We start from the raw sequence: 27,418 nt of genomic DNA on the forward strand, positions 1-27,418 counted from the left end.
TGTGTATAATATAGAGGGGTCAGTGTAGTAGTCCTGTGTATAATATGGAGGGGTCAGTGTAGTCCTGTGTATAATATGGAGGGGTCAGTGTAGTAGTCCTGTGTATAATATAGAGGGGTCAGTGTAGTAGTCCTGTGTATAATATAGAGGGGTCAGTGTAGTAGTCCTGTGTATAATATGGAGGGGTCAGTGTAGTAGTCCTGTGTATAATATGGAGGGGTCAGTGTAGTAGTCCTGTGTATAATATGGAGGGGTCAGTGTAGTAGTCTTGTGTATAATATGGAGGGGTCAGTGTAGTAGTCCTGTGTATAATATAGAGGGGTCAGTGTAGTAGTCCTGTGTATAATATGGAGGGGTCAGTGTAGTAGTCCTGTGTATAATATGGAGGGGTCAGTGTAGTAGTCCTGTGTATAATATGGAGGGGTCAGTGTAGTAGTCCTGTGTATAATATGGAGGGTCAGTGTAGTAGTCCTGTGTATAATATGGAGGGGTCAGTGTAGTAGTCCTGTGTATAATATGGAGGGTCAGTGTAGTAGTCCTGTGTATAATATGGAGGGGTCAGTGTAGTAGTCCTGTGTATAATATGGAGGGATCAGAGTAGTAGTCCTGTGTATAATATGGAGGGGTCAGTGTAGTAGTCCTGTGTATAATATGGAGGGGTCAGTGTAGTAGTCCTGTGTATAATATGGAGGGGTCAGTGTAGTAGTCCTGTGTATAATATGGAGGCGTTGGTCAGAGTAGTAGTCCTGTGTATAATATGGAGGGGTCAGTGTAGTAGTCCTGTGTATAATATGGAGGCGTTGGTCAGAGTAGTAGTCCTGTGTATAATATGGAGGGGTCAGTGTAGTAGTCCTGTGTATAATATGGAGGGGTCAGTGTAGTAGTCCTGTGTATAATATGGAGGGGTCAGTGTAGTAGTCCTGTGTATAATATGGAGGCGTTGGTCAGTGTAGTAGTCCTGTGATAGAGCTTGCAAGTAATATATAATACTGCCATATACTGACTATAAAATACTGCTTCTTAATACTCCCAGTAATGTCCAGATAGTATCAGCAGAGGTGGCCCTATCAAGGTCATCTGTTGTGTCCAGTAAATCTGATTTCTATACGCTATTTCAAGCAATTCTTTATAAGTTATTATAAAACATATTATTTTCCAGGCATTCAGTTTACTACATCAGTGTGAAGAATACTCTAGAAGACAGTGGAGTCTTCCTAACACGGCGATGGACCCTTCTAGTGTTTCCTAAAGGGGAGGGTGTAAGATAGGGCACCCAGCAGCTGTTCCTAAAAATAGGAATTGTGAGTGACGTTTGGTTGTGGTCATACGAGCAGTGCCTGCAGTTCTTCACCTACCACAGTAGTTCAACCATCTTCTCGGAGCATTACGTGGATTTCACAGGACTATCATGAGGTATGTTAAGGAACGACTTCAAGAAACTGAGGTTTGGATCCAATCTGGATGACCTCTGGAAAGAAAGCCTTGCTGGGTTGTCTTCTCTTCAGATGTGGGTTTTTTCTTGCTTACAACTGTATAACTAAGGCTTATACCTTATACAATACTTGGACTTTACTGTACATTTGACATATATATGCTGGGAAATGTTCTGTTTATAGGCAATTGTACAGCTCCATGTATGCCAAAAGAATGTCCAGCTAGGATACGTTTCTCTGGTATGTGATATTTGTTCTTGTTTCATCTGTACTGAATGGGGTAGTTGACAATGCCTTTCATACAACTATGTATAAAATGCATATTGTGCAGTGTTTTTATTTTTCTGTGGAAGTCACCTGTTACCGTATCCCTGTATAGTTGTATACAACTGAGGCATACATGTTTCACACATGACCAAATGTATTTAGAAACAAGTCTTGTGCCTATCCATTAGGTTACTGTCAACTGTCCCAATCAATAGGATTCACTATCAATCTAATGTGTATGGATGTCCCTGACCTGGGATGTAGCTACAGGGGGTGCAGAGGTATCAGTCACTACCTGGTCCTGGCCCTGCAGGGACCTCAAGAGTCCCTCTGCCCTATAAGATAAGCAAGTAAATGGCACAAAATGGAGATTTTGCATTGAGGCTTCTGCTCCTGACTGTCCCCCATTGGTAGAGTTCTGGATTGGGCACATTTAATGATCATCACAAGAGTACTGAATCACTTTTCATTGTATAATACAATACCGCTTACTGACACTACAAATGCTTAATACACTATAGTTAACAGTTATATTTTAGTAGTAGGGAGGAATCGTAGGCTCAGGTTGCCAGTCGGCATATGTTGTGGAGTTTGTGAATTAGCCTAAATCACCTTGCAAGTTCTTCTATTTGTTTTTGGGCTTATGATGTCACATAGAAATAATATATGGCAGTTCATCCCCTTATGAAGGCAAGGCATCTTTTCTATGTAGTAGGAGTGATGCCATGTTACACCCTCTGTCTTAAGAGTGCAGTCTTTTACTTTGTGGATTAGCGCACTTCTTGGTTACCTTTACTAGTAATATGAGAGTAACCTTTAACTATAAAAACCTTGTATTATGCCTTTCCTTTATTTCCAGGCAACCCTGCAAAGTCCTTTGGTACGACCGGGCAAAATATGTGTTTCTTGAATTCTGTGTTGAAAACAGTCGGGACGTTAAGGTGGACATAGAAGACCATAAGCTCATATTCAGGTGGGTAGTAGTGTGGATAATATATTACATGTCCCATAAGCTGATATTCAGGTGGGTAGTAGTGTGAATAATATATTACATGTCCCATAAGCTGATATTCAGGTGGGTAGTAGTGTGGATAATATATTACATGTCCCATAAGCTGATATTCAGGTGGGTAGTAGTGTGGATAATATATTACATGTCCCATAAGCTGATATTCAGGTGGGTAGTAGTGTGGATAATATATTATATGTCCTTTAAAAAGAAAATTGTATCTAATGTCAAATTAGTTTTAATTTATCAAAAGTTTTTCTTCCAGCCCACAGGTTTTTTTTTCACACTGATGACTTGTCTATGGGATAAATCAACTCTTCAACATCTGATTAGTGGGGTCCGAAACCCAGACCTGCACAGATCAGCTGATTCAGCTGCCTTTGGGTACTGGAGGCTCCTGCACTGGATAGGACCAGAAGCAACTGTTCCTATTCAAGTAATAGATACAGAGCTGCAGCACCCCAGCATGACCGCTATAGCTTTTGGTCCCATTCACTGCTGTATATTTTGGAGCTGGATCAGCTGGGTGTGGGGCCCAGGTGTCAGACACCTACTGATCAGATACAGATGACCTTTCTGATGGATCATATTCTTTGGAATTTCTTTGGTCAGAGGCATAGACATAATGGATACCAAGGTAGAACTTGCACTTAGTCCCTGATGCTTGAGGAGTCCCAAAGACCCCCTCTGCCATATAAGAAGACACTAACATTAAAATTGGTACATGATTAGATGGAGAGTCTTTTGTAGAGTCTTCAGAAAGTTTTGTGCACGTGGACAGAATGGGGCGGAGAACAAGGCAGGTTGGGGTGGAGGCCATGATCATTCAGATGCAGTTAGCGCCAGTCTGGGACTTCATTAATAGTGACATACAGAATACCAGTCTAATAAATTCCTTCCATTGTAATCCCTCCAGTTATAATCATCAGAATAACCAGAATATTTTTTTCTCTTCTATTTCTGTACAGTTGTCTAAATGAAGATAACATTCAGATATATAATGAGATTGAGCTGTATGACAGAATACAACCAAAGGTAAGGCGGCACTATGACAGATGGCAGGATGGATTACTTACTATTCAGCTCTGTAGGATCATTGTGAGGGCACATAGGACTTGTACTGGGGGATACCCTGATGGCTATTAGGAGACCCTATCCAGCCATTAGATTCATGTAGGTTCCTCTTTTAAAGTCTAAAAGAGTCTCTGATATGATTTTCTCCATAACTTGCACAGACTTCAGTGCATTATAATCAATTTTCCTACACAATTTTCCTATAGGGGGTCAGATGAGGTTCATGTCTTGCTGTATATTTTGATCACGAGCTGCAACCAACCTCAACTCAACCTGTTTTAAGCAATGTTTCTATATTTAGGATTCCAGGGAGAAGCGTTCAGACCGGTCGATTACTTGTTTCCTCAGGAAGTGGAAGGAGAAAGTGGCTTGGCCAAGACTAACCAAGGAAAACAACAAGGTGGTATCTCATGGTCGACAAAAATGTGATGGTAATACTTGGTCAGTCTAATATTCCCTGAGCTCTGTGGACCTGTGGCATGACCATACCAAGTGTGCTAATGATAATGTGGGAGCATTTCCCATTCAGTAGCAAATTGTGTAGTGTGTCGGCTTTACCATACCACCTATCCATAACGGATTTATTTCCACTTTTTCCCATTGAATAAGCTGCCATAAATGTATAAAAGCATTACCTTTATCTAATAATGAATTGATGGCCTTTCCTTTGTAGTTTGCCTGGTTGTTTGTAGACTTTGACAACTGGAGAGATTGGGATGGAGAAGAGGAAGGAGAGATGGCAATGGCAGAACATTACATGGATGTAAGTCAAATAATATAGCATGTCATTATATGGCCTTATAAGGCTCCATTCACAATAGGTGTTTATTTGGATTGGAAAGAAATTCGATCCTTTACTATACACATCCATTATATCTTTCTTGGAATCCTTAGAAATGAAAGCTGTGATGCAAATGGCAACAGAGCCTTATATTTACAACATAAACCAAAAGTTTTTTTTATTTTGATGGCCTATCCACAGGAGGTGATGTATTGGGAGCTGACAACTGGCCCCTACACAAATCAGCTCTGCCTACTGCATAGTAATACTGCCGGGGAATTGTAATGTGGCTCCTACTACTTGAACAGAAGCGGTGCTGCAAATGCTACCCATCCACAAGCACCTTCCAGCACCTGTGGACTGTCAGAACTGCTGATCTGTGCAGGGTCTGGGTGTCGGCCTCCCACAGATCACATACTGAAGACCTGCCTTGTAGGTAGATCATCAGTAGCAAAAATCAGTTTGGGGATGTAAAACCCTTTGAAACACTGAAAAATAATGATTTTTTTCCTACAGCTGATCAACAAAGTGAAGGACAAGGGAGAACCTCCAAGTATGGACGACCTGGATGATTTGGATGTGAGTGTATCACAGTTCATGGAATAATTTATACATCATTCACAGAGTGCAAATGGAACAGTTGAGGTTATTAAAGGGATATTGTCAAGTTCTAATGTTACAGCATATTGAATATGTCATGTATTGTGACTGATGGGGAGGCCAAAGTGACAGAAGTTTAATTGTAGGGGAATGTGTTGTAGTTGTATTTGCACCTCCAATCAAAGATTTGTGGGGGTTCCAGCAGTCGGATCCTCATTGATGGGTAAAGAATGGTATACCCTAGCATTATGCTGTCATGTGCTTTAGTAGTAAACCCCCTTAACCCACTCATGCTGGAGGTTATATATTTTTGAGTTCCAATAATGGAACACTAGGCATAAATGGATTAAAGCTGGGGCCCCACATTGCGAAAATGCAGCTTTTTTTGTTACAGATTTTGTTGCGTTTTTTTTGAGCCAAAGACAGGAGTAGATTGGAATTAGAAAGGAATGGGAAATATATAGGAAGCTTTTATACTGCTCCCTGTTCAATCCAGTCCTGTAAATGGTGGACAGGAGAAATCTGGTTCTTGACACTGTATGTGTGTAACGTGTAACACTTTGAAATCAATGGGTTGAAAAGCCTCCCATTGATTTCAATGTGTTACGCGCGCTAAACGGAACCCATTGAAGTCAATGGGATTCTGTTTTGCAGCGCTGACTCTGACACGAGTTTACGTGTCAGAATCAACGGCGCGTTACATCGTGTGAACGGACCCTAAGAGGTCAGAGTGATCTCTCCTTCCACCTGCTTAGACTCCCTGAAAGACTTAGTATTAGGAGATATTTTTTAAATTAAATACAGCAGGGTAAAGATGATGAAATATCTTAGATGTCATAATATATATTACATGAAATAATAATAATAACAATACATTTCTTTTACCAGGATGACATATGAGATATGTGAATGAGTCTGTCCCTGCTATAGGTAAGCTTAAACTTATAAATGGAAATAAATGACCATTTTACTAAAAAACACAAAACTAACAATATAACTGGCCTATTGCAGGTGGGAAAGTGGACCCTGTCTGTAAGGGCTTACAATCTATATACAGAATATGCAAGTAGTGCCTAATTGCTGGTGGTCTCACTCCTGGGCCCTCATCAATCATGAGAATGAAGGTTTTGGGTTCTGTTTACCAATAAACCAAGGATTTGATACCCCTGTTCTTGTGATTGGTTGGGTACCCCGCAGTGAGACTCTTATCATGCATCATGTGAATAGGTGATACGTTTTCATGGTAAACCACCCCCTTTAAGGAAAATTAGAATATGGTGCCTACCAACCATATGCAAGTTATATTATTGGTATATGTAACAGAGAGAATGCCGAGCCTCCTCGGGTATCAAGGACTGGGTTCAGCTGCTACCTCTGCATTAGTTACGCCCAATCCCAACCAGGAAGAGCACAAAAGAAGATAAACGCATCAATGGGCTCTCATGAACGAGGAAGGAATTAGGAAGGAATGATCACTACTGCAATCGCTCTTCATCCATTAAGCTGCACAGGTTATTGGTAGCACACATACATAATCTGTATATGCATAAAAGATGCTGTCAGCTCGCCAAGGAGCGATTCTAATAACGATTGTCCCCGATAATTGCCCAGATTATCAGGCTGACTAATAGGACCTTTGTAACTACTTCCCTGAGGGAAACATCCACATTTGTCCAACATAAAGGAAAATATTTCTGTACCTTTAATAAAAATTACTGGCCAAGTAGGAGCGACCTATTGTATATCCACCCTCTATATACACCTTCTACATGGGCGAATAGTTTCATTTATGGAATCCCCAGTGCATCGGTTAGTTGGCAGTCTCAGGCTATCAAACGCCCTGTTGCCCAATGTTATCATCAAATAAGGTGACATCAGGCTGTATAGGAATTTTTTGCCATATGGAATTGAAGCATATGCATTTTTACTTTCAGAGCCCAAATTCAGAACCAAATAAATGATGCTGAAGAAGAAGAGAAGAGAGAAGTTACTGTGTCATTCTTCCTTTTTGTAACTTTTTGTGTTTAATAAATTATGATTTTTTTTAAATCTATTGTATTTTTTATAAGAATTATATAACTGTCCAGTGGGTAATGTAAGGGAAAAAGCCCTAGGACAGCACCGGACTGGGGTACCTTCATACAATGATGCAATAAACTCCAGAACTGCCCTTGGAGGTCTTTTGTTTCCTTCAATAATCTTATTCACCGCTCCAGAAGGCATATTGACTCGCAGCAGCTTTTCTTGCACTTGGATTCATGGTATAGCTGGGAGTTGTTTCTGGTAAGCCATAGTTTGCAGACCCTTGGTCTAGATACCTACGATTCGTACATATGTGACCGATATCAATGGGGGTCAGCCATGCTCGCTTCAGCAGCACATATGCTAAAATTGGAACAATACAGTGAAGATTAGCATGGCCCCTGCACAAGGATGACACACAAATTTGTGAAGTGTTCCATTAAAAAAAAAAAAAGGGGCGCAGCATTGACTTTATAATCTCCATAAGAACCTATGTATTAGGCCATATTCTGAGCTCTACCCAAAGGGGTTGTTTCATGACAAGCAGAGCTGACGTGATCAGACCGAGCAGGGACATAAACACCAAGTTGTCAGGTCCTTACTTTAAAAGGACTACCTGAGTACATTATTGAGGTTTGTTATCTGCTTATCAGTCATGTGATACATAATATTCATTCATAGAAAACTTTTAAACATTTATGGACTTTATAGAATTGCTGACAGCTTAGTATCTGCAGCTTCAGGATGTGAAGACTTCCATACATTGCTGACGGGTATATGATGGAGCTATTACTAGAGCTAGTAGACACAAATCTATAGCATACTGGTCACATTCATCTTATGGTAGTATTGTTGTGTATGGTACAAGTAATATAATGACCACAGGGTCATGGGGGGGGGGGGGGACACTAAAAAAAAAGTTTACATTTAGCATTAAAACAACAAAAATAGGCCAATTGCCTTTTTACCTCCCTCAATTTTTTTAAATAAAAATAATAAGCAGAATGGTGATTTGTTCTCTAGAGTGGTATACTTTGAAACTACACCTTGTACCAAAAAAGACACATTAGAAAGCATCGTACGGGAAAACATAAAAAAGTTACATGTTAAAATACGACGGCTAAAATAATTTTTGTATATTAGTAAAATTATAAATGGGGTTATTGTTTTATCCTTAGGATACACTATCAATAATAGATCTATCGTGGGTCTGTGCCAAGTGTCAGACCTCTGCAGATCTAATACACTGTCTACCAATAAGTGTTTGGACACCCATGCAAATCAAGATATCTGCGGTCGTGATGTACGTCATGCCTTCCGCCGTTAAATAGGAAACAGCATTGGCATTAGTCTAAGGGTTGGTTCATACTAGCGATTGTAATGATTCGGTTTTTTTGGCAAAAAATAAACCCTATATAACTATGTGAGACGAAGATTAAAAAACGCATGGCTTTTGGAGTAAAAAAATAAATGAAAAATTAAAAATGTTTGCAGCAGGAAGGGGTTAAAAAAGTTGCCTCAAGTCTGAAAATTCCTGTCCAAATGCCCTATTAGGATATAAGAACATCTAGTGGGGAGGTCGCATAATAAGGAAAGTCGCCCTACAACCCTATTAATGTGAATACTGCACTTGTGAAACTGTCATTTGCTAACATAAATCTTCATCCTAAGAACGAGCTGGGACAATAAATATTTTATAAAATAACACAATACATCCATTTTCCTCATAACCCCACAGCTCCAGCTTTTATTAGTACATATATAAGTCCAGTATCAGAACTATCCCTTCTGACCACAGTAACGAGAGGTAGAACAGCCGCATGCGCAGAAACAGCTGTAGTGAAATGACCCAAGATGGCCTCCGTAGGGAGGAAGTTGCGAAGTATTCTGGGAGTTGTAGTTTTGTGCTGTGCTCGTCACCCGGCATGGCAGCTACTGGATTAATATAGACAGAAGGCTGACTTCTCGGGTGAGATGTGTGTCGGGGTGTTGTGTGTGAGACAGGCCTGTGCACATGCGCTGTATGAATGAATTGTGCATGCTACTACATAGCCTTGTACTTCTCTATATAATGTACCTGCTAATGTGAATGGCACCTGACAGATATTTTGCACTTGCATATACTACAACCCCTGAGTCTCTATCTGCTAAATGTTCTGCAAAAAGGAGCCAGTTCGTCTTGTACATTTGACCCCTTATGTGTCACTGACTGTGGGAAAGCTGGGTGACAACCAAAATGGCCATCAGTCCAGCTCCGAGACAGGTTGTCACCCACGTTTCCAATACTGCTCAGATCTATGAAGTCGTGCAGTGATAGATCCTTTAAGAAAAAAAACAAAAAACTTGCTTTATCGCTGAAGAGGTTTGCCACTCTGGATTTTTGGAAAGCTGGGTGACATCACTTGCAAATGACATCACCTTTGTTGTGATCTAATGTAGACCGGGGTCATATTTATTGTTTAGCCCTTTCTTCTGGTCTGTTGTAATGACGGACAACAAGGGAACCCATTGACTATAATGGGGTCTATCAGGTATCTGTTATTCCAGATGAGAAAGTTCTGCTTGAAAGATTTTTTTTCATCCACAATTTTAAGGTCACATCTAGTTTTTTTTAGTCTGGATCAGAACAATGGACTTTAAAAGTAAAGTAGTGACAGATAAATGCAGAAGCATTGTGTCTCTATTCATTACCATTCACTGGAATGTGAAAAACAAGATGGAAGTTTATTCCATCTTATTTGTTGTCGTAGACAGAAGATTAAAGACTTTACCTACTGTTATAAATGCAGACAGAGTTTGTTCTCTCTGCATCCATCATCACGTCAGGCTTCAGTCCATTGTGCTGATCCTAGGATGAATTAGAACAATTGACTTCAAGGTGTTATACAGGATCTGAAGATAATTCAACCAAATGACTTATCCACAGGATAGGATATCAGCATCAGATCAGTCGGGGTCCAACACCTGGACCACATGCCTATCAGCTGATGTGACCCCGTAAGAATCATATAAGGCCAGAAGCAGTCCTAATCATATCCAAGTGATGGAAGCAAAGCTGCAGCTCCAGGCACCATCTGTACACTGTAACAGCGGCACCAGAACCTGCAGCTCTATTCGAATAGTAGCTTCAGGTCAAATACCTTAAATATGGCTTACATTGGCTGTTTCGGCTGATCAGTGCAGGGTTCGGGTGTCAGAATAGGCCATCGGTATAAATTATCCTCAGATCCTGGACAACCCCTTTAAAAATACAGATGTGAATGTAGCCTGAGCGACATATACACGACTGTGTGCATGTAGTCAGGCTGTGATTAAACGGAAAAGATGGCACATGGCTGACATCCATATACCGCCTGTACCGCCGCAGTCCCATTCAGTTAGCAAAGTCTGTTTGTAGTTCGTATCTTATACCTGTATTCTTTTTACCATTCTCAGGTGGAGTCCTTGTGAACAGCTGCATGAACAGAGACTGATATTACAGTAACCAAGGCTTCCATCTTGTACAGATAAAATGGCGTTCTTCTGCCAGAAAGATAGCTATGCCACAGAGGTGAGTGTGTGATGGCGAGGGGCTTCTGTGGTCATTTACTGCCTCTTGTAACATTCCAGTTGCTTGTGTGTCCTATGCTGTACATCTATTGCTGTGTACCAATGTCGCCTGCTGTTAATCGGAGGAGGACTAACCTCTGGTCTCTTCAGTAGGTTGGTTTTTAAGCTGTGTATTTCCTTATCTCTTCTGAAGATGAGCAGTACGAGATTCATGTGATGGCCACTAATTCCTGTATTAAAGTAATATACATATTTGGTTTGTCTAATGGTTACATGTTAAAGAAACATTAGTATTTAGGGCACGTCAAATAGTGGCTGTGACCATGTGGTCTGCTTAGACTAAAAGATTTTGTCTAAAGACCAATGATCAGCTATAAAACCTGCTGATCAGCTCTTGTCCTGCAGAAGAAAACGCTTGTCCATCAGTGATGTGTTTAATACTCTGTTACTATTTAGGGACCTATGTTTATACTGTACACGCTCTTAAAGGGGTTTCTCGGGACTTTTACCTATCCTTAGGATAGTTTGTTATTTAAAATTGGTGGGGTATATCAAGTAGCACCCCCATGGATCAGCTGTTTGAAGTGCCGCTTCCACTTCACAGGCCATGTGACATCACGTTTATTGGTCATGTTCTGAATATGTCTCAGTCCCATACAAGTACCGGTAAATGGGCTGAGATGCAATACCATGCACAGCTGCTATACAGTGTACGACGCTGAAAAAGCCGCAGTGCCCATGTGGATCTCACAATCTCTTCAAACAGCTGATCGGCTAGGAGCCTGGGTGTCAGACCTCTGCTGATCTGAAAACCAAGCACAGCTCCATACATTGCATAGCAGCTGTTATTGGTATTGTATCTCAGCCATTACAAATGTCATGTGACCGATTATTGTAACATCACATGACCTGTGAAGCGAAACGCCAATGTTGCAGATCAGCCTATCTGGGTGATGGACGCCGACAAATGACATACTGATGACCTGTGTGCATAGCTATCAGTACAAAAAAAACTATTTTGTGCCAGAAAACCCTTTTAAGCTGACAATACATTTTACATAGCTGCCAACTAGATGAAAGCTATTCCTCCTAACCCCACGTTTACATGAACCCCTGGCTCAGCTAAGTGTACACGTGTTTCTGAGTGGAGAGAGGGAACTATCCTTAGAATGGCCAGCTGATAAAAGGGTCTGTGGCTCCTATTGTCCACCAGTCACATCTTTGTACTAGGACTGGGTGATTATAACCTAAATAGTGATTAACCAAGCATTTTACCCCAATTACAATTGAGGTACCCCACAGTATAATAAGCGAAGGCTCAGATGAGGTAAGTAAACATGAAAAATAGTGTTACTCATCTCCCCTGGGCTCAGACACTGCTTGTGGTCCACTTCAGACCTGTTAAATGACAACAGGGACCGCTGAGGCCTGTGACTGATGTCGTCACACTTGCGTCTTTGCGTCATGACGCCACATGACCACTGAGGCTCAATAACAGGCCTCAGCGGTCCCTGACGTATAATAGAAGTTCCAGTTTGAACATTTTCAGTCTGAATGAAACTGTAGGCAAAGGCTCAGAAATAATCGGATAACTGACATGCACAAAACACATTGGTAACCAGATTGATGGACAGTTTTGGTTATTTTTCAATGAATTGCCCAGTTCTATTCTGTACATTGTTTTAGTTGAAGTGGAAGCCGAGACGTCTTCAGCTCTATAAGCAAGGTGGTCACTCCAGAGAAGACATGAGTAGCTCCCCATATATGTGTCAATTTTCTGATGATGTTAGGTAGTTTGGCTGTTTGAAGTTTAGTCATTTTACCCTCCATTACTAAAAATTCAGTACTCCATACACTTCTAGTAGGACGTGTTTTATACACAGCAGCCAGTTAGAAATAAGAAGAGCTGTAGTGTAAAGCATGTGGGAGCCATTAAGCATCAGCCTGAGCCTTATAATGGACAAGAAGTACACTTCGGACTAGATAATGTGAGGACAGATTCTCTATAACTAAGTTCCTCATCACAATTTTTATTTAGATATGGCTATTAATAGGAAAAAATTGTAATATGCTTTTTGCTAAGGCTGATGTTTTATCGTGGGACTGCGTGTGGTTGGCGTGTAAGTCCTCGCTGTTGTGTACTCCTGTAATACTTTTCCTGTGGTTATGATTTATTCATATTATTACAGATTTTATAATACATTTCCTTTTTTTTGTCAGCTGCTGACGGAGGTGGTGTCCTGCAGTCCTGATAAACTGAAGACAGAGAATGGAGGGAAGAAGGGGACGCTGTCTGGATACAGTGTTATATTGAAGGACACCGTTCTGTTTCCTGAAGGGGGAGGACAGGTAAAGATTTATTTGCAAATGTCATTCTAGAAATGTTTTGCATAGATAAACCTTGTCCCCCAAAATTGGAGCTGTTTCTGGCCATAATGGGTATTATGACCAGGGAACCTCAAATTATATATTGTCCATATACCCTAATAGGATAGAAATTTCTGAGTATACAGTATATGCTGACTTTTTCATTCTGTGTACACTGTTTAATAGATACATATGCTTGCACAAGTGCTTTAATATACAAATCTTGTAATCCTTTATCATGACAGCAGACAGGGCCATTTGGTGGATACAGATCCTATTTAATATGTGTAGTAAAATAAAATGGTGGTGAATATGTTGCTCAGGGCATAAAATTGGTATACATAATAAATGGTCATCCTCTTCTCTACCAGCCTGATGACAGAGGATTCATCGGCGAGGTTCCAGTGCATCGTGTAACCCGGCAGGGCCCAGAAGCTGTACATTTTGTATTGTCTCCATTGGACCCAGGATCAGAAGTATTAGTGAAGGTAGATTGGGGCCGTCGGTTCGACCACATGCAGCAACACTCAGGTGTGCACTTCTTTACTACTGCTTGTCTGTCTCTTTGACTTAGGTATATAAAAGATTCAGTACTACCCCACAGTGGCTTCACTGTATATTACTCTCTTCTATCCCTCTCCAGCATGTTCTTGTGTTACATTCTTATGTCTGTTTACTCCAGGCCAGCACCTTATCACAGCCATTGCAGACTCTTTGTATGGGTTCAAGACAACTTCATGGTAAGAGATATATCTTGAAGTTTTTACTTCTTTATTTTTGTAACATTACATATGTCAGATACCTTTAATTCTGCTGGGGACACAGACCATAGTATGGAGGGTTATGTACTCCTTCCACCTGCTTACCAAGTCAGGTAGATGGCTCCTTGAGAGGAATTTTTGACTACTATATGGCAATTGGCATAGGTGAGAAGACTTGCTGAGGTAAGTGAGGCATGCACGTCCTCCATTACACTTCTCTGCCCATGTGATTGAGTTTTTGAGGAGCTGGAAACACTGTGCAGCCCCATGGCTCAGGTGGCAATGTAGGGGGACAGGTTTGATGCCCACTGCTTACATTCATAAAGTAGTCAATAAATTGTCTGTGTGAGGTTGTGTGGGATTAGGAAGATAAAGGATCTGCTTTGTTTTTTCAGAAACAGTGCCACTTATGTTCATGATTTAAGTCTGGTACTGCATCTTGCTTACATGAATGGGGCTGAGCTGCAGTTACCAGACACAACCAATAAACAGAAAAGGAACCTCTTCTCTCTAATTTGCATCCATCATGATAGAAGCATGTTAAAGCAAAGCCTAAGCTGTCAAAAAAGTGAATCTAGGAATACCATAACTATTGGCAAAGATGATGGGCACTGCTGGACCTGAGACGCAAACCAAAACTTCTCATTTGTCAGATTTTAGTGTCAAAATTGTGTTCGCCATACCATTCATTCAAATGTGTTTTCTGCAACTGGGCTATTGAAATATTTTGCATAGAGTGCCACTGTGCGTGCTCTTTATGTGTGTAAATTCTCCATTGAAAAGAGGAGGATAGGCCCCCTCTTTATAAATGCTACCCATTGTGTGGTCCTATGGCATACATCAAATCCCAGGCAAAAATCTGAGGGAAAATCTTTGACTTCTGTGGGGAAAAGCACAAGATTTTGTCCAACATGTGAGCATACCTTATCCATTTTCTGCTACTAGATCAGAGTTGTCACTTGTTTATTGTACCTCAGTTGTCAGCTCATTGATATTATAGTATTGGGAGTGGAAAAGTCACCCCCTTGTATGTGGCATTAATGTGACTTCTAGTACACTTCCAAATTTACAGGGAGCTGGGACGACAGCGCAGTTTTATTGAACTGGACACTCCTACAATGACCGGTGAGCAGATTGAGACTATAGAACAGCTGGTAAACCAGAAGATCCGCCAGCGTGTGCCTGTCATTGTCAGAGTTATTACTACTGATGACCCTGAATTTAACCAAGTAAGTTTACAGATATAATGGATGTTCAGTGACCTTGCTATGCCTCAACACTCCCGTATGAAAGACTGTGTGATTATTGATGTTAATACTAATATGCATTAAGATTGCTTTTAACTTACTTGCTTCTTTTGGTCCAGACTGTGAGCAACTAGAAACCAATTGTTAATCTGAGAAATATGAGAAATATAGTAATTGTTCTGTCTCTCTAGGTACATTCAATAACACTGCAGCTTCTGAATCTATAATCTATATCTATCTATCTATCTATCTATCTATCTATCTATCTATCTAGATATCTTGTAGTTGCTTTATAACTTCCTCAATTCTCCTTAGGTCAGAAGTCGAGGTTTACCCGATGACCATGCCGGACCAGTTAGAATAATTGATATAGAAGGAGTTGATGCAAATATGTGCTGCGGGACTCATGTTGCTAATCTAAGTGACCTCCAAGTAGGTGGAATTCCCAGTTAATACAGATGTATAATATTAGACTCACTCCAGCTTTGAGATATCTGTTGTTCTGGTCCATTGGAAGACCAAAACAAAGTATTGACAGACTGCTAAAATAGCAGACAAATGTGGACCACGATAAACACCATTGAATATAATGGAACCTGGTGTCTATTATTTTTAAACTAAAAGCAATGGATGAAAAAATTGAGTGTGCGGGTCTTTTTCGTCCACCAATTTCCAGCAGAAACGGCAACTGAGTCTCATTACACACACATGCTCTGTATTCTGAAAAGTAAGCCACTTCTACCCAAGAACATTGAAATTCACCATGCCTGAACATCATCTGTTTTGGAGCGGAGGGAGACCTCCCATATACATAAATAGTTGCCTGGTCAAACCGGAGTTAGTTGGCTCAGACAACCTATCATGAATATATATGGGATCTTTATTTCACGGTTGCCTTATATTGCCATAGTATTAAAAAAGGGGAAAAAAAGTGTCACCTCTGTTCCAGTATTTCTTGAGCGTTTGCTGGTTTTCAGTTACTGGTCTCTCTTGACACACACAAAATGACCTCTGTCAACCGAAAAAGTGATCCACTATAGTCATGGACTGGCTAAGCAGTCATTTTCAGCGTGTCAAGAGTAAGTAGAAGCCAGCAAGGCCCCGGGGAACATTAGCACAGGAATGTTGGATCACTTGGTTGAATACCATTTTTTGTGGGTATTGGGTGGACGTCATCATTAACTTAGAGGGTTGGGGACTAGGGTTGAGCGATCGGGACCGGCGATTGAGTAAATTTTGCAATCGGAATTCCAACCCGATCTTTTCCAACGGGAGTGAGATCGGAGGTTATCTCAAGATCGGCTCAACCCTAAAAGTGACTTTTCCCATAGAGAAGCATTGACTAGGGTTGAGGATCAGGATCGGAAAAGATCAGATTCCGATCGGCGATCGAGCAAATTTCACGATCGGGATCGAGATCGGCTGGAAAATGATTGGAAATCGGATTTTAAAATCGATCCTGAAGTCTCAAGATCGGCCCAACCCAATTGGGGACCTCAATGGCCTGATTCCAACCTAAATTATTAATACCCTGGTGATTGAGATTTAGCAGTATTTTTTATAAAAACAAGCTTTCCATTTATTTGAGGAGCCATAATATAACTGTGTGTGATATAAAGCTCCCTTGGCAAATTTTAATATTTCCTCTGTCCTTCTATAGGTGATTAAACTTTTAGGAACGGAAAAAGGAAAGAAGAACAAAACTAATTTAATATTCATTGCAGGAGAGAGAGTACTGAAATACGCAGCCCGCAGCTACAGTATGGAGAAGGCTCTGACCGCACTCTTAAAGTAAGAGCTATGTTAAGTATGTTAGGTTCCTAAATTCACCTGTCCTCACTATTGTAAATGCCACTTATAGGGATATTCTTGCAATGACCTGTTATATCCTATCCACTGGATAGGTGCTAGCTGCTAGATCAGTGGTTGTCTGATCAGTAGGGTGGCCACAGATTGCCAGGACAAGCCCCTATATCAATTGATTAGAACACGCACACTGCTACTCCATTCAACATACAGACTAGTGTGGCTGGACCTTGTAGTGCAGTTCTGCCACCATTCACTAGATTTGGACGAAGCTAGAGTACCCGAGACATGCACCTGTCTGGGTAAGGTGATAATCCATAAGGGGGTCACAGAAGCTTGTCCTTACAATGATACAACGTTAAATGAGTTTTAAGGACAAACCCCTCTGAGCCATTTTGATAGCATGTGAGTTTACTGATCCAATATACCATAACTCATCATTCTTTTACTCTGTCTCACCTTCCATCTTGTCTGCAACCAGAAATCGCCCCCTCTACTGTATATGATTCATGCTCATAATCACACTTCTGTGAAACTGACATTTTTATAGATCTTATTAAGATTCTCGGATTCTATATTATTTTATTGCCTTATTTGCACATTTTCACATAATAAAATCTTGTGTGCTTCGCTGTATACAGGAATGGTCCTGAGGAGCACATTGAAGCTGTAGAGAAACTGCAGAAATCAGTGAAAACTCTCCAGAAGGTACAGACGTGTGTACTTACCTGTGTTCTTTATAGTGATATAAGTCCTGATGTAAAAATACTTTATAAAAATAACCCCTGGACATATGAGCCATTGGATGACAGGGACACTTGGCCAACAAGTGTAATGTCAGTATGGAGGACAAGTCACAGTGGCCTTAGTGGGAGCAGCTAGGACTCTATCAGGGTTTGTGTAGAAGAAACTCTTCAAATTGTTAGAAAAGGAATTCTCAATATGATGCCGACCTGTACATAGTGCCTCCTGAATATAATGTCGCTACGTACTGTACCCCCTCTTGTCGCACGCTATGCCCCTGTATATAATTGTGGTAGTGTGCCTTCAAAATACACCACTGCATATGGTGCCTACTAACATAATAATACCACGATTAGTCCCTCTCTGAAAATAGTTCCAAATGTCGCTTCCTGAAAATAACAACTTGTACCCACAAAAATAATTTTCACCACAAGGGTACCTCCTAAAAATAATTGTGCCACACAAACTGCTCCTGAAAAACCCATAGCTACCTATAGTGTGCCCTGAAAATATTAATGCCACACAGTGTCCCCTGAAAGTCACAGTGCCGCCCATAGTGTTCCCTATAAATATTAAGGCTGCACCTTTTGCCCCTAAAGATGTCTGCTACCTGCAGAAAGAAGATTGCTAATTATTGTGACCTCTGTAAATATTAATGTCTTACTCTTTGCTTGTACCATTTAGGCTCATATGAAACAACACGTGTAAAGGGATGCACTTGCACCTCTCAATATTTCTTAATCTTATCTGCTTTGTATGGGGCCAAACATCGAATGTTTACATAGTCAGTCATTGTGGGACACAAAAGCAAAACGTGATGTGATTAGTTCCTTATGGAAAATTGGGAGAATCAAGGAGAACTTGTTGATTCTCAGTCAAGTCTTCAACCATAGCACTACTTAGAGGAAGTGACTGTGTGGACATTGGATGGTGATGATGATGATAAGATGAGGTCCGTGTTGTCTTTCAGAATAACCTGACTTTATTGAGAGATCTTGCTGTCCTCACAGCCCAGAGCTATAAAAACAACCCAAACAAAAGCAAAGTATTTTCCCTACACAGGTGAGTGAACCCCTAAACTTTGCATTCGGCAATCATTTTTCATTGACCCTTGTTTGCTTTGATCCATGTAAAGGAACACTAAACCTAGAAATTACTAAAAGTAAGATATAATATTGCTCACGATATCTGTCAGCCTGAAGGGGGTGCTGTTCAGCAGTCCATTTTACCTGCTGCGGAGGGGGAGGCTCCTGCTGCAGTCAGTTGTCTTACAGTCAGACACAGGGCAGTGACAAGGGAACAAGGTAGATACACAGTGAAGATAACAGTGACTAAGGCTCCATGCACACAAAGGTTTTTCACGGCTATCACTATATCCTAATGGCGCCATATACATGCCTCTGTATGTATGGGACTGTGAGCCTGGGCCAAAACCCAGCACAGGTTTTATACCTAAATATTTTGCAGACCGGGCTCACTAAAGGAGATGAATGGGTCCGTGCAGGCACGGAGGCACATGGATATCATCCGAGAGTCATCTGTGCCATTGAGCCATGGACCTGACACATGCACACAAATGTGAGAGAAAGGACTACTTGTTCTCTACATGAGTGTCACTACTTGGAAAGCGCTTTACCCTGTACATGCCCTATACATCTGCCTGCTTTGTGATCTCCCACCCTCCATGATGTTATTGCATATCCCTATACTTGTATGTTATATCATGTATTATAATACAGGCCTGATCATTATCATCTTATTTCTTGACCAGAAAAGAGGGAGACAATGAGTTTATGAATATTATCGCCAATGAGATTGGCACAGAGGTGAGTAGAATTGTCTCTAAATTACATAGCATTGTCTCTAAATTACAAGGTAGTTCAGAATCCTTCAAGAACAGAAGCAGAAAAATGAGGAAATAAGTTATTTTATTATTAGACAGGATCATTACGTGACATTACTGTGTGCGCCCTTGACTTTGCTTTTGCCGACAACTATTCCATGATGCTTTTCTTCTCTTACAAGAAGCCCGCACGGCCTAATGAAAGAAGCCGCAATCTTTCCATATTGCCCCCATGTGTTTTGAATGATCTCTTTCCTATTATACTTGGTTAGCAGTATTATTAGATATAATAAGGCTGCTTTTTTGTTTAGTGTTGATGCACACTAGGGTCTGCTAGTCAAGTAGGCTGTAATATTGTATGATGTACACCAAACAGATCCCACCACCAGTGTTACCGCCCATTTGGCTAATATACTGTAATTTGGATCAACATTTTGAAACAGATGAATGGATTTGAATAAACAAAATACCAAAGTGCTCATAGAGTGACCGCGCCTATTAGATGATGTATGTCAGTGGGTGGTAACATTGTCTGCTTTGTCCTGTATATCATTTAGTGTTACCGCCCACTTGACTAGTAGACCTTAATTTGCATAACATTAAAATTCTGCTCTGACTGATGGTCTGACTTTTCAGCGCCATAGATCCTTAGGATTCCTTGAGTTTGGGTCATTAGATCTGTGGTCAGGACAGGATTTGCGGATACATTATGTCTGTCTACATATGGACTAAGGGCGATTTTATTCTGATATTCAAATGGTGGGAAGGAATTTTCCTCCTACTATGCAGGTAAATTGTCATCTACCTTTTCTATATAAAGGTCCTACCATGGTGATCAACTGTTTACGGTGGGTCCGGCTTTGCAAACCTCCAGTGATCAAAAATTCCTGGTTCATCGTGGTGTGTAGAGTGGAAGCTATATTCATCCTTGCTCTATATACGTTTATCAGAAATGAGATGTGATTCTCCTCTGCTATTTTTTAGTCTGACCACTAGAGGGAAGTGTTTACCTGGCACATGATGGGAATATCATCATAAAATCTTAAACTGACACACATTTCCGTAGGCAGGATGATGTGGAGGCGAAAATGTGTCCTGCATTAAGTATTAGGCAGATTATTTTGTCATATTTGTGATGTTGTTATAATGATGTTAAAGGTCAGAAAGAAGATGACCATTACACTCGCCTCAGTACCTTATCACACGGCGTACACTGAGCACAGTCCTGTAATGAGTTGGCAGAATGGTTGCTTGAATTTTGTGAAAATTATGTTTACTTCTATATTAGATAAAAGTTCACCAGAGGCCAAGCCTGGGCGCACATCTGAGTAGGATCGTCTTCTTATTGCAGTCAGTGACATCAATAGCGCTGTCTCCTTCTGAGTCTTGGAGATTAGATTTGTGGGGCACGCTGAAGCTTGCCTCATGTCATCCTACACCCCGAAATAGAGAGTCCGGCCTGCTTCTTCAGCATGAAGCCGCCATCTACGAAACCAGAACAAAATATCATTTTTGCTAAATTCCTTCTAAACCATAGCATTTTGTAGTAATTCTGGCCAAGAAAAACTTCTGAAATAAAGCATGACATGAGAGCACCTGGATAGGTGCCCTACAAAAGCTGCAGATCCAGAGCTTCTTTATCACTGTGTACCTTCCTCCTGTACTCCTTCTTTTTGTCTCTACCTTTTCTTTAAGAGATTTATTATTTAGGGATTTAGTAGGCAGCCGGTACAGTAAGTTCTTGAAACCGATGCGTGCAAGCAGCAGAAATGGGCAAGCGTAAGGATCTGAGCTACTTTGGCAAGGGTCAAACTGGATCAGAGCAACTCCAAAAAAATCAGAGTGTTCCCAGTATGCAGTTGTAGTGTCTGCCAAAAGGGTACAAGGAAGGAGAACTGTTGACAAGGCTTATAAAGATTGTTGCAGATCGGCTACACCTCTTCATGCTAATGGTAATCCCTAAGACCTGATTCACATCTGCATTCGGTATTCCATTTGGAGAGTCCGCATGGGGACCCCTCAAACGGAATACCAACGCATTAAAAAGCGGTGAGCAATGAAGGTACACGGACCCCATAGACTATAATGGGGTCCGTGTGTTTTCCGTGTGGTGTCCGCACGAATCATGTGGGGAGAAAAGTAGTTCATGAAGTACCTTTCTCTCTGCATGACTCGTGCGGACACTGCTCGGAAAACACACAGACTCCATTATAGTCTATGGGGTCTGTGCTTTCATTGCTTACCGTTCGTCAATGCGTTCGGTATTCCGTTCAGGGGATCCCCAAGCAAACTCCCCGAATAGAATACCGAACGCAGATGTGAACTAGGCCTAATAGTAATGATGCCTTTAGCAGAATAAACCATCCTTCCACAAGGCAAAAATTGTACAGCTATGATTTAAGAAACATAACAAAGAGTTGAAGGCGATGACTTAAAGATGCCCACCTTACACCACAAGGATGTCCTGGAGAGGAGTGTTGGAAGATGAGTAGGAGTATTACTAGTATTATTCTTCTGCACCAACCCTGGTCTTGCATTATTATATTCTGGGGTCTGAAGAAACCCGAGAGTATAATAATGATTTGTTGATTGCGGTTTTCAAGGTTTTTGGAAAATTTGTAATGAACTCAGCCGCTATGAACTGATTTGCTGATCTCTAGTTCAGAGCTGTGCTGGTAGGCTGACATGGACCTGCACTGTATCGGTAAGGTGGTTTTAATGTTAGGAGTGTTTCAGTTAAAAGGCACAGTGTTCAGACAGCTTGTTTCCTATTGTAATATGGTCACTGGGACAATACGGCTCGATTCTCAGCACGTTTTGTTAGCTAGGTGATGCATAAACTATTCATCCGACATTGGGAATAGTCTATTAGACCCGGCTGTGTATCCTCAGGGCTTATGTATAATGTACCTTGGATGGGTTGTATGCAGCCAGTCCTCTTACAGTGCGCTCTCTGTCTCCTGTAAGTCTGAATTAATTTAGAATGAAATTTTAATGTCAACCAGATGCTTCAAGTTACAGGTTTACTGCTATGTAATAGAGTCCAAGAGCACAACACAACGAGCCTCATGTACAGGGAAGGGGGGTATGTGGCGGATACATCTAAATGATCATACTGCCCCTGCTGCTTCTCATCATTGACAGGGATTGAAAATGCTTCTGATACGAGATGATCCGGGAACTTTCATAGCATTTATTGTAACACCATCATGTTGTTGCATACTTTCATTAAGTCAGTGGGCGATAACTCATGGACCAGCTATAACAGTGGCCATATTGCTTGTCACTGGAAATGGTTAACTTTACAGAAAAGTCAAAGACTGACTTCATTATTTTCGAAGGATCATTACCTCCATAAAAGACACTTTAAATCAGTTACATGCTGAATCAGTAACTCTTATGTGAGGCACACAGGGGGTTAATGTGAGGGACATGATGGGGTTAACTGCTATTACTATGATCCCCATGGAGTTACTAAGCTGCAGTGCACATGACCAGACTTTTTATCTGCAATGGTGGATTCCCTCCCCCCCTCGGCTTAATAAGTCAATAAGTTTTCCCAGTTTTTTTGTGGTAAAATTAGGGGTCTCGGCTTATATTCGGGTCGGCTTATACTCTACTATATACGGTATGTTGACTTAAAGAGTGCCAAGTTTTGCAAGCTTTTCTGTATGCTGACTTTACGTATATCCTTATTGAAAATATTATTTCGTGTGGGTCGGTGCAGATGCTCCAGACTCGCCTTTGTGCACCCGTAGATCTGACCTGACTTTGTAAGGCTTGTTTTTATGTAATAAGCGACAACATTCATCAAATCCACCCCTTATGTTCCCCACTACACGGCCCAGGTGTCAGGTGATCAGTGCACCTAAAAATTTGTTCTTGGTGTCTTTTGACATCTATGAAAGCAGGAAGAGCATGGAATATAAAGAGAACATTGTGACCTCTCATTTATTTATATTGTTCTAGACGGGAGGGTAGTGCGGTGTTTGTATGACCAGCGGTCAAGGCGGAGAATCATTATTTGGACAGCTTGTAGAATGAAGTCTGATATCCCTGTTTTCATGTGCTTTTAAAGAAGATGGACACCCTGTAAAGACCTAGACCTCCAAGACATAACCTTTGGGTGGGAAAGCAGTGTAATTCCAATCTTTCAGTTGGCTTATTCCCATAAGAGCAGACTTTGTTAATTATGTTCTTCAGGTTATGATCTCACTGGTGTTTCTACCAAGCCATTGGACCAAACTATTGTATTGATTGTAATGGGGTGGGGTATTTATTTGTACCTATTGTTAAGAAATGTGAAACTGTAAACTGTGGAGTGAATGTAAAGTGTAATATATTCCATATTATAGGACACCATTGTCTTCTTAACTGTTGGAGATGAAAAGACATCAGGATTATTCCTTCTAGCTGGTCCTCCTGAAGTCGTTGACCAAGTAGGACCAAGGTATGTCTTCCTAATGTATCTTCTTTAAGTTTTATCTTAGAATGGAGACCTCCGCCTGGTTTTGATCCACCCTGCCAATCTTTAAGATCTGGACCAGGAGTGTAGGGTCTGGCACTTGTTGTCCCCATCCTCTCCAACCCTTATTGAGTGTACTGTATATTATATATTATGCCCCTGTGGATGTGTTATATCTAGCTCCAGGTACAAAGTGGTATTATACAGAACATGGCAACATTTTATTGGCGACCATAATAGTTTGCCTTCTGTGCTGTGATATACAAAGTATAAAATTTTTATTACACACCTTTATTGCACAGAAAGTCTTTTCATCTCTTTATCAAGCCCTTGCCCTTGACAGCAGTGACCTAGTGGTTGTGTAACTGGGCCTGCGGTCATAGTCATCTCTGGTCACGTGTTACCTTTATTGCCATTGTATGTGGGAAATACGAGAGTTGCCCTCTTACTCAAGCATCTTAGAACCTGTTCATACTTGTCAAATAAAATGAGGATTTTAACACAGATTCCTTACCAAATTCATGTGTATATTTTTAATAAATAAAAAATAACTAGTGAAACATTCTATATAAAGTGTAACTGTTGCTTTTACCTATTGTGCAGGGGGTGTTGGGTGAACATTTTTGTGACTTTGTACTTTATTAACCTAATTTACTTCTTTTTATTATAAATCGGGCTACAAAGTTCCCCCCCCCCAGTAACAAGTCTCATTGCCTGGGACAGTCCATCCTTTACACATTTGATGTATTCGTAGCTGGCGTAGGTTTCAGGTATGATGATGATGATGATGATGATGATGAAGAAACTGGTAGGGCCATTGGCCGTTCTCCGCATGCCTTCACCAGGCGTCTTTTCAGGAAAGTGTTGATGGTGGCATTAAAATAACACTTGCAAAAAGTCGGAATGAATCTCATGCAGGATATTTTCAGTATGTACAGATGTAAGAGTTGTCAGAAAAGGGAGGGTCACATCAGCAAGCTGTATCTTTGGTTTCATACCACCTAGAACAGTAGATCAAGTGTCGTATAAAAACTGCTACAAAGTTTACAATACCAGTTTTGTCTTTAACAAGTGATATCTTCAGTTTTTAAGCTGAGAATCTTAGCTTACATATGACACCAGAACCAGTGTTGCTATAAAATCATAGATATGGCTTTTCTGATGTAATCCACCACCTCTTTGGCAATTGCTACATTTTTACTTACTGCCAATACACAGTTTGTACAGGATGGACTCTCATTGACAACTCTTAAAGTGTTGCTGGAGAGAACATTATAGTTTGTTTCCTATTATAAAGAAATTAACTAGGTGAAAGTGTTTATCCAACTTCTTATAATTGATGCTGTATCCATGGGATAACACATCACATTTTAGATCGTCAGGGGTTCAACTGCTGTGATCCTGGCAGATCAGCTATTTCACACTGTGAGCTGCAGCACTGGCTGGACTCTTAATGGCTGCCGTAGTGAGTACTGCCATGGTGGTCCTACAGACTTCAATGGGACAATCACTGCAGTATTCACTACGACTGCTATGACTAAGGGCTAGTTCACACGGGGGGGGGGGACAGCCTGCCACGACTGACGTAGTCGCGGCTCACCGAGCCATGGAATCCGCCTGATGAAAGGGCAGCCCACTTCTTTTGCTGCCACTCACGAAAAAAAGCAGCCTGGCAGTCTACATAGACCACCATTGTGAGGGGGCAGACTATGACGTGGATTACGCGCCATAATCCGCCCCCTCTGTGCCCGTGTGAACGGACCCTAAAAGTATGGCAAGTGAGCCCCCTCAATGTGGAAACAGCTGATCTGTGGGGGGTCTGAGAAATGCAGATCATTTCTACAAAGCTGGATAACCCCTTTAGTAAAATAGTATGTATAGGTATAATATAATAAAATATTATATTGTTCATCAAACATCCCTTCTCAATACATAAGATTTTAAAAAAGACGACTGGTGCACTTTAAGATGGCTTCTGGAGCTGGTATGGAAGTTTATGAGTTGTTTGAGTTAGAAAGAAAGTCTCAAGCTGGGAAGGAAAAATCTCCCAATGCCAAGCAACGACCTAACCTTAGTGGATAGTTTGGTAATACATAAAGGAGAAGCATGGGCAGCAGTGGTTAGCACGGTGCCTTGCAGTACTGGAGTCCTGGGTTCAAATCCAACCAAGGATAACATCTGCAAGGAGTTTGTAGGACCTCCCTGTGTTTGCAAGGGTTTCCTCACACCCTCCACATACTGATAGGGAATTTAGTTTGTGACAGTATTATCAATATCTTTAAAGCACTGAATGATCGGATGGAACTATGTAATGATATATAACCTTGATATGATATCTTATCACTTTTTATCTTTGCAGAGCTGCTAACATTCTAGAAGGGAAAGGAGCTGGAAAGAAGGGGCGATTTCAAGGCAAAGCCAATAAGATGAGTCAGAGAGGAGAAGTAGAAAGTCTGCTTCAAGAAGTCATAAATGGCTCTGCACCTAAAGAGGAATGAAGTGTTAGATGCTGTCCTGTACAAACACATGGTTTACCACTAGGTGGTGCTACTGATCCAGTGTAAAGCATGGAGAACTCCTATCAAAGATCACAGACTTAGCACTCAGTCATGAATAGACACATATTAATAGATAGTTATGTAGTTGCCCCCGCTTAATTGTTAGTTGCCTTCAAGGAATACGGTAGACATGATCATAGTCCACCCTGACGGTTCTTCTGTGGTTCAGGTATCAGAATGAACAATATGCTTGAAAAATCCATCCAGAAACTGAATGTGGTATTGTGTGTACTGATAGCTGCGTACACATCTCTAGGAGTACACAGAGTGTCAGAGCAAAATCTATTGTTTAAAGGGGTATTCCCATCTGAAGGATCAAGTATTTATCCTGCTCAGTTTTTCAGATACAGCTAAGGGTTCATTCACATCTGCGCCCGGGGTCTCCGCTTTCAGGTTTCCGCCTCCTGCCCGAAAATGGACAGGAGACGGAAACCTGCCGGCTTTTTTTAAAAAAAAAGTATGAGCACCATGCTGAAAACCAGGGAGTGAAGGGAAGAGGAGACGGAAGGGCAGCTGAAATTCTGAAATGAGAAAACCCCTTTAAGCTGGAAGTATACAGTCTATAGTACTGGAGTTGTATAGCTATGTACTTTACATATCTATGTTATTTATTGCAAGGGCTTGTACAGAATCGGAAGAAAGTGCTCTTCTAAACCTATACTGCGCCTCTCTTGGCCATGAGTTGATTCTGGTATTGCAGCCAAGCCCTTCTTATTCAGATGGCAATGAACCACAATACTAGAAAAAGCCAAAAAGCAAGAAAGCTGCTGTTTTTGTAGAAATACACCTTTTTCTTCTAATCTCGAAGAAACCCTTTTTGTTCATTACACCCAAAATTTATGTATGTCTTATCTACAACCACAAAAATACAATAAGTGACTAGTGCAATAAA

The 27,418-nt window shown here is 41.0% G+C and overlaps 1 protein-coding gene and 1 non-coding gene across 5 annotated transcripts; both read left to right on the forward strand.

The window, feature by feature from the left end:
* The first annotated feature begins 1,319 nt into the window (after positions 1-1,319).
* LOC142208667 (alanyl-tRNA editing protein Aarsd1-B-like) lies at positions 1,320-27,418 on the forward strand. Of its 4 annotated transcripts, XM_075277307.1 has the most exons (17): positions 1,320-1,413; positions 2,560-2,673; positions 3,678-3,744; positions 4,085-4,183; positions 4,457-4,546; positions 5,081-5,143; positions 12,956-13,084; positions 13,474-13,633; positions 13,785-13,842; positions 14,936-15,092; positions 15,426-15,542; positions 16,771-16,901; positions 17,558-17,624; positions 18,631-18,722; positions 19,432-19,486; positions 23,859-23,953; positions 26,328-27,418. In XM_075277307.1, the coding sequence occupies exons 1-17, from the start codon at positions 1,409-1,411 to the stop codon at positions 26,464-26,466; spliced, it is 1,638 nt and encodes a 545-aa protein (XP_075133408.1). In that variant the 5' UTR covers positions 1,320-1,408; the 3' UTR covers positions 26,467-27,418. The 4 variants fall into 4 exon arrangements, with proteins under 4 accessions (XP_075133408.1, XP_075133407.1, XP_075133404.1 ...); XM_075277303.1 differs by lacking the exons at positions 1,320-1,413; positions 2,560-2,673; positions 3,678-3,744; ... (1 more) ...; positions 4,457-4,546; positions 5,081-5,143 and adding exons at positions 9,036-9,164; positions 10,622-10,736; XM_075277305.1 differs by lacking the exons at positions 1,320-1,413; positions 2,560-2,673; positions 3,678-3,744; ... (1 more) ...; positions 4,457-4,546; positions 5,081-5,143 and adding exons at positions 9,089-9,155; positions 10,622-10,736.
* LOC142211028 (U6 spliceosomal RNA) lies at positions 7,526-7,632 on the forward strand. The gene has a single exon (XR_012717128.1). It is a non-coding gene; the product is annotated as a U6 spliceosomal RNA (small nuclear RNA).

The sequence above is a fragment of the Leptodactylus fuscus genome, chromosome 6 (genome assembly GCF_031893055.1).
Source record: "Leptodactylus fuscus isolate aLepFus1 chromosome 6, aLepFus1.hap2, whole genome shotgun sequence".
NCBI classification, from domain to species: domain Eukaryota; kingdom Metazoa; phylum Chordata; class Amphibia; order Anura; family Leptodactylidae; genus Leptodactylus; species Leptodactylus fuscus.

What these genes read in the sequence shown, in the direction of transcription:
- LOC142208667 (XM_075277307.1), top strand. An exon ending in CCAATGAGATTGGCACAGAG is followed by an intron (nt 19,487 to 23,858) that starts GTGAGTAGAATT and finishes TCCATATTATAG; the next exon opens with GACACCATTGTCTTCTTAAC. An exon ending in GTTGACCAAGTAGGACCAAG is followed by an intron (nt 23,954 to 26,327) that starts GTATGTCTTCCT and finishes TTATCTTTGCAG; the next exon opens with AGCTGCTAACATTCTAGAAG.